Raw genomic sequence first — 15,812 nt, 5'->3', positions numbered from 1 at the left:
ATTTAACTGGCTCCTTTCATCAGGGTTAGATACTCTGTACCTTTATTTAGCTGCTCTCTCTCCTTTCTATCAGGGTTATAGGAAAACACCTTTGATATTACCAAAGAGATTTTTAAAAAAAAACACAATTTAGGGCCTTAAATGCACTAGCTGCAGCTACATTTATTGCATGGATGATGGAAAAATGCACACAAACATAATAAAATGTGTGAATATTCCCTGTCCTTAGTAGCCTTCCATTCAAAACGTAGTCCATTTTAATACACTGTATAGAACTTTTGTTTTTTTGATTTGAGAGCAATAAAACTGAGAAAATGTTAAAGGCCAAAGAAGTAAGTAAAAAATCAGACCTTTTGTTCTGTGTCGTCCTTGATTCTTCGTTCCAGGAGTGACCTGTCCTTTTCCAGTTTCCCTACCACTTCTATCAACTGAGTTATCTCCTCTTCCTTTTGCTAAAAAAAATTTATAACATTTTGACTCCATAATTTGAAAACCTTTGAATTTATAGAAATGAATTTTATGGAAAGATATTTTAAAATGTCTCATTTCCAATGATGCAGATTTCCAGTGATGTAGTCATTTATTTCATACTGAGTTAGAGATAAATAATGAAATATAATAACATTAAATGAGTGAGTGAGTAAGAGTGAAAGATGCATTCAAAGTGTGAGTTGTTCATAAAAAAATCTTGTACATACAGGTATATGTACTATGAAATGAGTGTATTTTGATTATACATGCAAAACAACTGTAAAATATTTTTTTTTTACAAAAGATCTGACAAAAACAATTTTCATATGTTAGCTCTTTTTGTTCCACCTCCCTCATCATGAAATGACTTTATATACTTATCAAAAAGTCTAGCTGCTCTCTCTCCTGTCAAAGCTTACAAAATTTATAAGGAACATAAAACAAAAAAAATGAAGAAATGTTGAAAATTTTACCTTGATACATTCATTATTTCCCAAAGATTATAAAATAAAAACGACATTATATGACCACCCGGCACTAGCTACAGCTACATTTATTTCATGGATGTCCGACACACAAACATTATTTTTCATGTGTGAATATTACACCGCGTACACTTATTTTGATGAGATTCCATAGAGCGGAGTAAGTACTTCAACCCGTCTTGTTTTTGTGACTTTACAATGCCATAAAACAGAAAATGTATATTAGGCAAATGGATATATACAAAATCAGACCTTTTGTTCTGTGTCATACTAGTATTTTGGTTTTTTTGGAGTGACCTATTGCTAAAACCATTTAAACCATTATTTGACTACCACCTTCTATCAACTGGACATTAATTTTGGTTCCTCTTCCTTTTGCTAAAAAAAAATCATAACATTTTGACTCCATACTTTGAAAACCTTTAAATTTATAGAAATGAATTTTATGGAAAGATATTTTAAAATGTCTCATTTCCAATGATGCAGATTTCCTAGGTGATGTTTGAATAGTCCATTTAAAATTTACATACTGAGTTAGAGATAAATAATGAAATATAATAACATTAAATGAGTGTCCCAGCATATACCTGAAAGATGCATTCAAAGTTTTTGGATGTTGTTCATATCAAAATAGTTTACATACAGGTATATGTACTATGAAATGAGTACCATTTTGAAAAACTTTACTACATTCATTTAAACAACTGTAAAATATTTGTTTTTTTGTACAAAAAAGATGATGACAAAAACAATTTTCAAATGTTAGCAAAAGAATTTTATGGCGCTAGTCATGAAATTTTTATATATTTTAAATTAATGGCATTTAGAGAGGTATCCTAGATAAAATGAATATTTTTATAGACGTTTTGTGTTATATAGGAGACAATGAATCCTTTAATATTAAGTGCAAAAATAAAAATTACAAGAGTTTAGTAAAATACAAGATATAATGCTTACAGTTAATTGCAGATTATAAATTCCTTATTAATGTATGTATTTTTTACCTTTATATACTGTCAAATAAAGAAAAGCAAGCCATGATGCATTATCCACCACAAGAAGTAATTTCCATCTTATTTATTATTTTGATGATGTAATCAGATTGCTTTCTATTGGTTGGCGTACCTTGAGGATTTTTTGGTGATCTGCCGTGGCCCGCTGGAGGCGTTCCTCTGTCCTTGACCTTCCCTTGTCAACATCTTCCCTGATGTTCTCAATAGCTTTCTGTTTCTCTAAGAACAAATTCTCTCTCATCTGTCCCATAGCAGTGTCCTGTAGAAATAAATTTGGAATAAGATAAATGGGAACATTGTGCACCCACATGTGCTCTCATTTTCCTTCACTGATATACATTTTTCCTTTTTTACCATTTCTTTCCTGAGAGTTTGAAGGGTCCTTTTATGATCATCCAATAGCCCATCTTTCAGTGTTTTCTCTCTTTCCAGCTGTCTCTTCAATTCTCCGATCTGCTCCCTATAAGTTTTAATTACACGTTTTGAGATTCAAATATCAGGAAAAAACTGCTTAATTAATACAGTAATTTTTTTTCCCAAACATAAGGTCTTTTTTTTTTGAAAATCTAACAGAACTTATTCCAAAAATCTTACAATTTATTAATCAAGTTGACAAATACCTGAGTCGTCCATTGGTTTCCTCCATCTTTGAGTTCTTCTCCTTGACGTCGGCCAGCTCCACACAGACCTTGTCTAGCTGAGCTCTCAGCTCCTCAGCCTTCCCAGACCTCGGTTGGTACTCAGATTTGGTTGTTTTGGACATTCCCTGAAGTTCTTCATACAGACTAGCTTTGTCCTATTTTTAAAATTTTAAGAGGTTACAGTAAATTTGTTCATTTTTAATGTTCTGTTTTTGTTCTACTGTTCTCCTTCTTATTTGTTTAATTTATTGTTGAAGAGTTACAGTATTTTGCAAAAGTACATTTACATATATTATATGTTTTATAATCGCTGTGACAGTGTCACTGAATTCATGGAATTATTCCATATATATTAAGAATCTTATGAGTTAGTACATGAAAGGAAAGACAACTCTGCCCCCTGCCTACCCTGATAAGACTTGTCTTCTCCTTCTCCACCCTTCTCAGTGCCTCCTCCAGTTCCCATACTTTCTGGGTGTCCACCACAGGGTAGGGACCTCTACTCTCCTCCAACTGACTCGCTAAATTCTCTATCTCCTGTAAAATGAACATTTAAACTTGATGTTACATTTATTTCTACCATAATTCACAAATCCTTAATCCTTTAAATGACAGGATTTGACATTCAAACAAATCAATGTGAAAAATATGTAGTTATGCAAATGAACATGCGTCATACTATTTTCTCCTATCTTATAATGTAATACCGATACACAGTCTCTTACATCTTTGAGTTCCTCAGTCTTATGCCTGGCCTGTTTCTGCTCATTGAAGAGGTCTTCCTTTGCCATCTCGAGCTGTCTGACGAGTTCATCTCTCTCTAACTCGAGTCCATCAGCCTGTCTTAGTCGATGTTTCAGACTCTCATTCTCCTGGATAAGGGCAAGAGTCTGTAAAGAAAAAAACAAAATTTGTCATTAATAGTCTAGATTTCTCTTCTCTTAATTTTTTTCTTTATTTATGTTAGAGTACCTGAATATTAATATTTTCTTTTGAACATGTTGAATATGCATTTACTTTTAGATTAGCTTGTTTTATCCTACCACAAAACAGCAAAAATAAAACTGTAATGAAAACCAACAACAAAATTGAATACAGTATGTATAAAACAATGTAGCTCTAAGTAGTCAACCCTTTGTTCTATGTTTATTACTGACCTTATCCCCAAGATGAGACTGGTCCATCTGTAGAATATCACCTGTCCTTGACCTTAGCTGGTCCTCATACCCTTTCAGTTCCCGCTTTCTCCTGTTTAAATCTTCACTCATCCTCTCATAATCTCTCTGCTTGTTGTCTCTCTTAAATTCTGTCAGCATCAACTGTGTCCTGTAAAAAACATGAAACAAAAGGAGTATTATTAAGACAGTCCATCTATAAACACGAGCATCAGGATTAAAGATTTGTCATTTCAACACAGAAGAAAACAATTCATCACAACAGTTAAAGGGAAGAAAGTTCAATCACTTACCTGGCATCCTCAGTCAGGGCTTTAATTTCCTTCAGTTGTTTCTCTGCAGTTCTAACATCCAGCAGTGCTCTCTTCAAGGACTTTGGTTCACTTTCACTTTCTGACTATAAACACAAACTTAATCTTAATCTTAGCTTTGAAAAATATCAAAGATACAATACAGAAGTATTTCTATACAGCTGCATATAGTATCTTCACTGCAAAATGACCTTAACTTAAATTTTATTAAATACAGCATCTTGTAATGATACACATTTTCATTAAGAGTTAGTTAATACTTTATTTCTTACTCTAGAAGGTACTCCTCTGGCAATCCACTCTGATCTAAACGATGGCCTCTCCTTGTTGTAAGCCAGATCTAGATATGAGGGGGACTGAAAAGAGAAGATCTTGACATTAGCAAATTGGACAATATAAAAACAGCATGAATATGTACATGAAAATGTAAATCAGAAAGCCTCGCTACTCACACTTCTACCATCATCCTGTGCTGGTGGTGGGAAATCTTGGAATGAAACAGACTGCAAAGAGACAGTGCATGTTATGAAGACATTCAATTTGAAAAAAAATTACTATTAACTTTCTTCAAAATACTTTGTAGAAAACTTCCTCTTTTCTTTCTCTCTCACCAGTTTTTCTTCAGTAGCTCTTGGTGAACCCCTTCCATTGAGAATAGGACTTATTCTTCCCAAAGAAACATCAGGAATTTCCTGTGAAACATGAGGCCTCTCTGGTGACATCTGGCTCCTCTCATGGTCGTACGAAGAACGACCGTAGAATGGCCTCTCCGAGAGACTCCTACTGGTGGGCTGGCCCTCGTAATCATTAGACCTACGACTCCTGGTCCTCCCTCTGTCTATAGGGGAACTGGTAATGGGGTTAAAAGTCTGACTAGGGGCAGTCCTGTCATACAGGGAACTGTCAATCACATCACTGAAATCACTGTCCTGGTCATCGTATCTGTCTATTGGTTTCTGTGTTTTGGGTCGTGTCACTTGCCGACTTCTTTCTTGCTCGCGAGGATTTTCTACACATGGTTCTGTTCTGTCTGGTGTTTGAGAAGATTTCTTTTCTCTTGGAGAACTTGTCATAGTTGGTGAATCCAATCTATTGATGAAATGTGTTAAAGTCATAAGAGCATGACAAGATGATGCAAAACAAGACTGATCCCAAGAAATAATGCAACATTATACAAAATATCTTTACTTTTGTAATTTTATATTATTTTAAATTTTTCTCCTTTTTAAGATGCAAAATACTTCAATCATCAGCTCTTATTAATACAGATTTGAGGTGAATCTTACTGAACGTCTGGTATTCTGTTGGGAGAGTAGCTCCGTGTGCTGGGATTCTGTACATCTGAGTACTTCCTGCTCCTTTCTGTAGGAGAAACAGACCTCCTGTGTAGGTCCCGGGGAGAACTAGGCTGACCGTATAGCTCGGGCGGCTGGACAGAATCAGACTTCTGTTTGGGAGGGGGAGAGGAGGAACTCACTCTATCCTGAGGGGAGGGGCTGAATCGTCCAGTCAGGGGGTCCGGACATCCTGGAGGTAGCTGTGATCTCAGCTCTTCATAGGAAGGAAACTGTAAGGAGAAAACACAATTAAACAGAGTTCTGAACAAAGCTTATAGTTACACAAGTTGTGATCATAGTGAGAATATTGAGATCTAAGCATCCCTGGTTTCTGCACTCATCAACTCTTGTAATGTTTTATGAATTAATACTTCTAGATGCATGGAACTTCAACAAAAAAAGTGAAAAACAAAACTTTTATATAGCTGAATTATATTGCATATTTCCAATGTACCCAGCAGAGCATAATTATGTACATATGTAAGAAAGTTGCTCAAAATATTAAATATTGTAACTGTAACATTTTTATATGATGACATGTTTAAAGTTCATCAAAGATCTAAATTTAATGCCACCAACAAAACAAAGATTATCCTAGTACTTACTCTGTTCATGGCTGAGGTGGATAAACTCATGGCAGTACGGGTGGGGGACTTTTCGTCCCTGCGGGAGACGTGATCACGAGTCTTTCTCTCGTCCATCTCTTTCTGAATTCTGGCGGATTCCTGAGCCAGTTCCTCTCGGTCCATCCTGGCATTGGGTCTGTCAACCTTCTTGGAGACGGGTCTACAAACAAATTAAACCGTGTTAATATCTGTCAATTATTCATGCTGTGACAAATCAATTCTTATATATACTAATGTGGGAAATCTGCTGAATGCACCTGTAACCTCTAAAGAGCATATCTACACTTGCTTCCCAAAGGATATATACACTGAGTCAACGAATCAAATCATCGAGTATGCATTGTCTTGTATGGGTTTTTAATTAGTATACCTATACAGAGGAATTCATGAGATACAGACTTTGCCGGTATAGACAACCTGTGATATTTAAATGACTATCTGTTAAATCCATCTAATCATTGGGGCCATGCTAGAGTTTCAGGTTGATAGGATAGAATTCTGGGATGTTGTATTATATTGGTGACGAAGTGAAGAATAGGTTAGCAGAGAGATTCGATATTTAATCAAAATCATGTCTCGGTGAAATCTGTTTAGCTTCCAGCATAGTAATATACAGTGGGTGAAAATTGAAGCAATGAAGAGTCATCTTATGTCCAGTATATATGTATAAAAATGATATTGCGGTCTCCTCTCATTATTTCAAATAACCATTCAGGGTAAATCTATATTGTAGTATTATACATATAACTACACTGTATGCACATCTCAATATGTCAGAATGTTCACTTTTCAAGCAATTGATTTTTCTTTGTGCATATACATGTAACTATGTATAAATTGGTTGGGAATTCACATCAAATATAAGAAGCAAATTGCACCACCTGAGCCTTCAATTTCAATTTGTTCCATATATTAAATGCACAAGGACTACTATAAACACCTGTATCCATTATTTCAACATTATCTTAAGCTCGAATACCAAGTTCAGACCACGTTTCCAAGGTATCTGTGTAAATGTCAGCTACCTCAAATCAATTTTACTCAAACAGTTTGGTCTATAGTCCTGTCATTTTAGCTATAACAAGATCTCTGCCCTCTGAAATGTTGTACACAGAATTCACAACAAGTTCTTATTGCTTTTTTGTAACTTAACATTCTGGAAAGCAGTTATTACTGTAATAAGCACACTAGCTACCGTAACACTAAAATGTATATTAACAACAATTGCAAATCTTACAATTGAAAGTACTTTACAAGAAACTGCATAATGACATATTCATGCAAGTGTGCATAGTGCAAACATCCTAATATCATTTCAGACTGTTTTTCATGCTCAGTTATATAAAGCCAAAAATTGTTGAATCATTCTGGTTATTCAACAATTTATTTGTTGCCTGTGTTTCGCAACAACTTCTCTTTGATTCTGACAGATTCTACACCCATTCCTCATACTAATACAATACTGGCATATTCTGACAGCTCTATGCAGAAAGCATGACAATTCATTCCTATTGTCTCTCCCATACTCCTACACTGGTCTTTAGAAGCTAGGAATTAAATATCCGTGGGAAGACCTTACCTGTCAATCTATGGATGTGACATTATAGAGAACAGTTAAGGTACCTTGCTGGATGGTTGAGGACAAAGTTGTCTTACCTGCCAATTTTTGTGAGATCGGCCAAAGAAGAGCTGCGGAATCTCAAACGAATGGTTTGTTCCGCCTGTCGAATGTTTTGCATCCGTTTTAAAGACTGTTTTAGAGTGGTTAAGAACTCTTCTGCTGATTTATTTGCTTGAATTTCCATTCTTGAAATTCCAGAATTTTTACAAAAAAGAGGATTTACTTAAGTACACTCTACATCACTCAAACTTCACTATAATCCAATAACATTTTTGACAGTGACAAACCATATGTCAGTGTTAAACAAAGTTTTTCTCCAAGACACACTTTTAATCAGAAGATCCTTAAGAAAAGGACTTCTATGAATGTTCCAATGAAAATCCCTTTTATCAAAGAACATACACAGAAAAATTTAATATGTTAGATCCAATAGTTTGAATGTACAGACGGGTCTATTGACGAGTAGATTAGGGTAAAGACACTGAAATCCATCTCTCCTTAGATAAGCCTCCCGGACAAGATGTACCCTCAGCAAAGACTCCACAGCCAACACACACTGCCATTTCTGGGTACAGATCTTAACCCTGTGTTGAGAAAGGCATTAACTGGCCAGCAAGAGCTAACTAGACACAACATGCCTTTAACTTTACAATTTTAATTTCGATCACAGAATCACCCTGTTTAAATGATTTACAGAAAAGGCAGAACACCCTATCCCTTTTCTTCACACAGTATCCCTTTATTTCACACCAATAACCCTGGTACATAGTCATTTTTATGGACAATTTAAAAACTGTATCTTGTAATCAATCTTTCATTGTTCACTGAAGCAGACCAAAAGACAATGATATGGTCTGTCAACAGGACACATAACACTTATGTTGCAGCCAGACTACACTAGCATTCCATACACAAATCAGACTTCTATAGGTCTTTGTTTTTTCTTCAGAACTGCAATTGTTACAAATATCTGTAACCATTCAGCCATAGGAAACTCAAAGAACCTCCAGATCTTCAATCTCTAGTTTTAAAGATTAGAATTAGCTACAAATATTGTTTCGTTTCGTGTATGATGGCTATTAAATTAATAATCACTTTAGGACTTGGTCATTTATCATTACTAAACTCGTGCCGTGTCATCACGAGGACATTTGAGATCACCATATGATCTCCAAGTCATTCGTAAAACATATAGACGTGGGTACTCCAGTGATTTCTTGTTGCCATGGATATCACGTTTACAATGAAATCAAATGAATTATATTTTTAGGATTTGGCATTTAATTTTCACTTTTCTTAATGTTATTTCCTGTACATACGTCAATTATAAAAACTTCATGATACCTATGACGTGAAAACCATTCAGCATCTGAACGTAAGACGTGCTCTTTCAATAATAACATGTTGTTTAGTATCTTGAATTAGATAATCAATGACGATAAGGATGAAGGTTCCTTATGAGTTAGAACTGGTGAAATATTTTAAGTCAGAACGTGTATATCTATGACATTATTATACAATATTACGAGTCCTACTGCTACCATTTTCATAAAATCATTTGTTTTTGCGGATGAGAATGTGTCAGATTTTCCTTTCATGTATGTAAGAAATACAATATCTATTAGTCCAATATTATAATCTGAATGGATCTTCTAGTGCACACCTAGTAAAACATCTGATGAGAACAAATAATAGGTCTTACATAATAAAAAAATTAATAGCAACACCAACAATTGACAAGAAACAAGCCTCTGAACTGTCTAACAGGAAAAGAGAAAATGTGAAGGACCAGACTGGGGATAGAACCCAGACCCAGGATGACTAGTCAGGTGCTCTGAACTTTCTGACTGTAGTTTAATTTCTCTGACCGCCACATTGCTTCCTCTTGAAAGGTCTTTGTCCTTGAAGACAACAACCCAGACCTTTCCTTGGCAAGTCTTTCACCTGTCATCAAAGCATGGTACCAACTAAATGTAACTGGAGAGGGAGAAAATGCCACAGACAAGACAAGGATTCAAACCCAGGCCCCCTGAATCACTCACTAGACAGGTGCTCTACCAACCAAGCTTTCTGTGACTTCCAGCAATCAGACCACCACTGCCATTCAATTCGCATTAATATAAACAATTCTTTTCTATTAACCAGTCTCATTTATTCAAATTCAAAATGCAACTTGTAACAAGTTTCACCAAATGAATATCAACCTACATAGTCATGTGCAAAAACATATTATATTTTATCAATGACATAACTTCAGCAAAGTAAAAATCAAATTAAAATGGCTAATTTATGTATAATTAACAGAAAACAGAGTAGTGACCTGCACTATTAAAAAAATATTAGGTAAGTCAGTGAAGCAAATGATTCAATAATGAAAATATTTGTTTCCAGCCCCTGACTGACATTCTAGTGCTCTTATTGACAGAGTTACATTTTCTAATGTCCACTTGACATCCTATACCCAGTAATGATAATGGGCATCCACAACATCTAGCAGGTATTGATTCACTACTGGTTTAACCTAGAGGTTAAGAAACTTTATATTTCTTCCTGCTTGAAGCACATTTACTTTACATTTATGCAATTCACAAAATAGTTTTTAACATAACCTGTATGCTTAATTTCCATATAAAGTAAAAAAAAAGTTATTCAATGCCTTCTTCTAAGAAATCACAGTTATCACCTTTTCATTAATCATTTATGAGTCAATAGATTGAATGTTACCAAATATGCTCAACATGCTTACTGGTATAAAAACAATACAGTTTGCTTAATTAAAAATACAGTTTACTCAATTAAATTATTTTTAAAAATTTTTCTAATGTTTTTGGGATATCACAGTCTTCCAGTGCTGAGCCTTGCTTTCTAACCTATCAAGCGTGACCTCCAGGGGAGTGTACTTAGAACTGTCAGGCGACAGACACTTGTTCTGTATTCTCCCATTCATCTGCTCTTCAGAAACACTGTCACAGAAACTTGAAGAGAAAATTCTGGAGAAATTTGCCTCATTTTTGACATTGTAGGACCCCTCAGTGAGCCCCAGGAAGGACTTGCCACTGCTCTGCTCCCCCGAGTTCCTCCTGCGGACCCCACATGTACAGCTATAGTCCTCGTCCGTCTGTACTTCAGTGCTCACACAGCTGCTGCTATCCTGACTGCTACAGCTGTTGGACTTCTCCACAATGCTTGCTACAGGAGAAGCGAATGTGACCGAGGTTCTACGACTCTGTGGGACAGAGGCCAGCTCTGTTGTGTCCACAGAATTCTGGGTAAGGAAAGTGAAGAAGTTTTTCTCTCTGTTCATATCACACTGAATCTCTTTATCTTCTGCTACATAAAAATGTTCATTCTCACCATTCAGAATTTTTTTTAAGAAACCATCAAAGTCACTGAAACTTAAGAGAGGTGATAATGTAATGTCCTCTGTTTGTATGAAGGCTTCACATAATCCTTGAGAGTTTGGTTGAGTAGATGCATTATGCAAAGATGACAATACAGCATTCACAGAATTCAGATCACTTTCAAGTGAAGTCTGAAATTTTGACACATTTCTCATTGAGGAGGATGTTGCCTCTTTGATTTTTTTCCCTCCAGAGGAAGACACACTGGTTTGACTGTCCCCTGGACCGCTATCTTTCTCCATGGAGTTGTTAGTGCTCTGGTTGGAGTTTCCCCCTTCCTCAGTATCAATGCTGTCATTCTGGTTGTCTAAGTTGACCTCTATGACAGTCACAGGGGAGAGAGGACACGGGGATACTGATGAAGCAGAAGAGGGGGATGCAGGGTGGAGCCTGTCTTCTGAATACTCACCATTTCCATTGGGTCTCATCACGGTCAACAACTGGTTAGATCTAGCACTCTCTGCATCCTGCAGCACCATAGAAAGCATGGCGGGTTCTAAATGGAGTTCAGCCTTATAATTAGTGTTTGAGCTATCATCCTCACTGCCGGAGGACAGAATGTTAGCCACTTCAATACTGTCTTTTGACTCCATGTAATCTTTGACTGGACTCTGACAGATCATAATACTAGGCACTATGCGTTTTATCTGCGTCTGGCTTTGGATGCTGTTGTCTTGGAGCTCCTGGGTGCTGCTTCCCGAGTCGCTCATTGACAGGTCAGAATTAACATCCTGTGAAAGGCTCCTCAAAGACTTCTCTTCTGATGAGCTGCTTTCAGCATGTGCTTCTACCACTTTTTCCATTTTGCTTGCTTTTCTAATGCCATACTTAGGACGATTTTCATCTTCCTCAGTCAATGTTTCCAAATAAGTTGGTAAAGACTTTTGACGGTGACTTGCAAACTGTTTTCTTCTTAAATCTTTTGCAGTGGTTGAGTCATACTCTTTCAGAAACTGTTGGTTTTCCCTTTTCAGAAGGTCATATAATTTGCTGACACTTAACTGTCTTTCAGTTACTTTACCCTCTAAATTTTTCTTTTCATCTTGATGGAATATTGACCTTTTACTACCCTGTCTCTGTACTTGTGAACCAAGGTTCTTTATACGACAGTTTTGCCACAGTTCAGCCTGACTTTTCCATTGTGGTGTTGTCTGACCAGATGACAGCATGTTCATGTTTTCCATACCTGAATATTCTGAAGCTTGACACTCCATCTGTAGTCTTTCAAGTTGTTGTTTGACTTGATTGATTTTGGACTGTTGAATTTTTTTATACCAGTCTTGTGCAAACCTCTCTGGAAGAAAATTTTCTGGTTTCTCGGCAAATCCAAGATTATACAGAATTTGGTCTGGTTCATTTACAGATTGCTGAGAAAACATCACTCCAGTGGATGGTGGAACATTATAAGATTGGAATGACTGTGGATAGACAGGGGTTGAATAACATACGTCGGGTGAAGAGGGATAAGTTCCAAAGTTAGACTGTTTGGAAGAAAAACTGGTGTTAAAAGACCCACTGCTGGTACCCGTCTCAGGGCTAGAATAGTCCTCACTCAGTTGTGAGCTTGTTGATGATCCATGCCTATTGTAAAAATTGTGTCTTCCTGAATTTGGCGAGTCCCATGGACTGAGACTTGAATCTTTAGATCCAATAGAAATCTCCGAGCTACTACTGGTCATCTTTCCAGGCTTCTTGTTAAAGGTATATTTTGCAAACGGGTATTCATCTTGATCCTCTTCAGGTAGAATTAAATCTCGCATCTTGGATTTTGATTTAGAAGTGTTAAAATTTTTCTTTGGTTCTATCTGTCTGTCCCAAGGTTGTTTCTTCCAGGGGCCATCTTGGACAGTGGTCATCAGATTCATGCCCTGCAGCGTGGCTGAGTCAACTAGTATCTTTTCTAGAAATGGATTACGGAGCCTGATTTGAGGTGAGGCAGCAGGACTTGCTGTAAGTTCCGATAAGTCACTTCTCAGACTCGAGACCGAGGTTGTTCTAGATTCCGATAAGGGTCTCTCTGGGGTACCTCTCCCTGAGTTAAATGTATACCCACTGGAGAGAGAGGATGTACCAGTCCCTGCACTGCTTGAAGAAGACATATTGGATTCCAAGTGTTTCTGTAGGAAGTCTAGTTCCTTCTCTTCATTGTATTCCAGGGAACATCCATACAGTCTTGGTCTGGCTGGAACATCTATGTCTTTTAGATCACTGCATTTCTTTTCTGACAGAGTTGACTTCTTTTCTGACAGTGTTGATTTCAATCCATAAATATACTTCTGTCTTCTGAAAAGAGATTTAAAGTATTTATGATAGGTAATTCACAGTAGGATATAACAAAAATATATAAAAACTTATCCATAAGGCAGAAAATATGGTTGAATATAGATAATTCTTTCATTAGAAAACCTACACTTATCAGCCAAGTCTAAGACTTACTGCGCTAACATCCATAGTTTAGCTTGTGACTGCTGGGTGAACATGATGTTTTGAAATGAAATAAAAGCACAAACACAGAAAATGTGAATTTCTGTATAACTGCTTAGCTACTGCATCAGTCTATATAGACTCTTAATTACTCCCGTACTCAAACTATAGTAGCACGTACAGCCTCCACAAATCAATGATGCATGCTAACGTAGAGTTACCAGGAAGATATATATACGTCAAAAGCCAGAGGAATGACATGTTAGATTATAATTTTACCATGGTATGAACTAATAACGACCCAGAAATCACGTGAATGAGTTCAAGAAATAAAATGATGTATAATATAACCTTTAAACTAAACACAATATGTATGATTTAATAACATAATATTAATTAAAAGCATATTATATCAACTTTTCAAAATTTCATTTTATTGAGTTAATTTGAAGGAAATTCCACTGATGCTTTTAAAATATTAAAACAGTAAATTTTACAGCTATACCTCATATTTCCACAGCTTTTCATGGCCAGAAAAAAAGAATTGCCAAAAACTTGTTCAAACTATACAGCTCCAGCTTCCATAAATTGTTATAAATCAATCACATGAATATTACTGAAACCACCATCGAAGGTTGAAAACACAAATAAAAGGATGATAACTAGGAAAATCAAGATGGACAAGTGCATGAGCTTGTCGCTTTAATACCTTTAACGCACAAAAGAGTTAACCAATAGTAGAAACGTAACCTACAATTTAATATGGTAGTCCCCTCAGAAGCTGACATGAAGAACATAGACACAGCATGATATGTCACGAATTTGTCTGATTTCAAACAATGGCAGGAAATACTGTCATAATTTTTTTTTAAATGGAAATAAATCTGTATTGATTGAAAACAAAGAGTTTATGCTTTGAATTTTTTAAATAAAGCCTTGCCTACCTGCTGTGTTACATGTGATGAAGCATTTACTACCCTGGATTTATCTGACATATGAAGTCAAAAGTAAGTCTAAATTAGAATACAGTCTCCTGAATTTCACAAGATTTGATGAATATAGTGTCTCCAATCATCTTATGGGTTGTGGTTGGATAGATATGATTTTCATGTGTAGTTTTGTTTTTATCTCCTTGCCAGGGCTCAAAGCTCATTTCTATCTATTAGCCTTGGCAAAGAGATGAAAACACAAAATTAATATTAATATGTTTTACATTGTTTTTACATGTGAATCCACTTTATTTCTCTTCATCACTTTTACATTAAACCTTTGTGATGTAATGACTGTTAACATGAAAACGATATCATATGACAGCTTTAGGCCAATCCAAGTTTTATCTATGTTTAGTGTCTGTGTGCACCTTGGTTTTTGACATCCCATATCAGAAAAAAAAAACAAAAAACCAAAACAGGAGTCCTAAAATTACTTAATTTGTTCAAAATCTTTTGTCCATTTCTTTAACTATTTGTGTACAATATATGTCATATTAGCTGTACTTTAATCGCTTAATACATTGATTTTCCTATAGAACTGATCTCCCTTTGTCGAAAAACAGATTAATGAAATTTGAATGTTGTCATATTTATGAATTTTAAGTCTATGTTTCATTTTTTGGCTGTGTTCTTTCAAATAGGTAGGTAGGCTTTTGAAAGATAGATTGAAGCATATTACAGAGAAAAAAAATTAGAATGGCCTAATTTTGAAAAATACACATGTAAAACAATGCATTATAATCGTCCAGAAAGCTCTTGTGTCATTCAAAAGTTGTTTATTTAAAAATTTAAAATTTTTGATTTGATAAAATGATTTGCTGTGGGAGAAAATGTTCTTTATTATCTTTCATTTATTATCTCATGAAATTAATTGATTTAAAGAAAACGACTTAAAATTGAATTAAAATTAGCACAGATTTTTAAGTGTATTTTAAGCAAAATAGTTTTTGAATTTTTAATCTAAATTGCTTGAACAACTGTATGCCAAGAATAATTGTATAAAATAATTAAAGCAACTTTCTTTGAAAAACCCACCAGAGATTAATTATGAAATATTTCTCTCCATCACAATATGTTACCTGCACAGACAGATATACTCTGACCAATTATAGAAGAGCTGATTAATGTCCATGGTGATTTTTTTTAATGATATAAAGAAATCTAATCTGACATTTCCACAGTGAATAAAATACTCATAGAATGACTTACCATGGATAACAAAAAGCCATGTCCATTCTTCAACTTCTTCCATCTTCAGTGGTTAATATTATAACATGAAAGTAATCCACGCATTTTGATAATAAATTACCGGCTC

At 35.4% G+C, this 15,812-nt stretch overlaps 1 protein-coding gene across 1 annotated transcript in view; it reads right to left on the bottom strand.

The window, feature by feature from the left end:
* Positions 1-2: 2 nt before the first annotated feature.
* The window catches only part of LOC134275452 (myosin-2 heavy chain-like), a 40,809-nt gene continuing 24,999 nt past the window's right edge, over positions 3-15,812 (bottom strand). The window contains exons 13-26 of the mRNA XM_062757730.1: positions 6,039-6,219; positions 5,383-5,663; positions 4,708-5,185; positions 4,549-4,599; positions 4,369-4,452; positions 4,079-4,182; positions 3,768-3,936; positions 3,336-3,500; positions 3,019-3,147; positions 2,590-2,765; positions 2,324-2,429; positions 2,082-2,228; positions 351-452; positions 3-89 (exon numbers count right to left, since the gene is read on the bottom strand). Coding sequence (XP_062613714.1) covers positions 3-89; positions 351-452; positions 2,082-2,228; positions 2,324-2,429; positions 2,590-2,765; positions 3,019-3,147; positions 3,336-3,500; positions 3,768-3,936; positions 4,079-4,182; positions 4,369-4,452; positions 4,549-4,599; positions 4,708-5,185; positions 5,383-5,663; positions 6,039-6,219 — 2,260 coding nt within the window. The remainder of the gene's footprint in view (positions 90-350; positions 453-2,081; positions 2,229-2,323; positions 2,430-2,589; positions 2,766-3,018; positions 3,148-3,335; positions 3,501-3,767; positions 3,937-4,078; positions 4,183-4,368; positions 4,453-4,548; positions 4,600-4,707; positions 5,186-5,382; positions 5,664-6,038; positions 6,220-15,812) is intronic.

The sequence above is a fragment of the Saccostrea cucullata genome, unplaced genomic scaffold (genome assembly GCF_032062105.1).
Source record: "Saccostrea cucullata isolate Sc308-1 unplaced genomic scaffold, CSIRO_AGI_Scuc_v1 ctg686, whole genome shotgun sequence".
Taxonomy (NCBI): Eukaryota; Metazoa; Mollusca; class Bivalvia; order Ostreida; family Ostreidae; genus Saccostrea; species Saccostrea cuccullata.
This window is presented reverse-complemented; position numbering and strand designations above follow the sequence as displayed.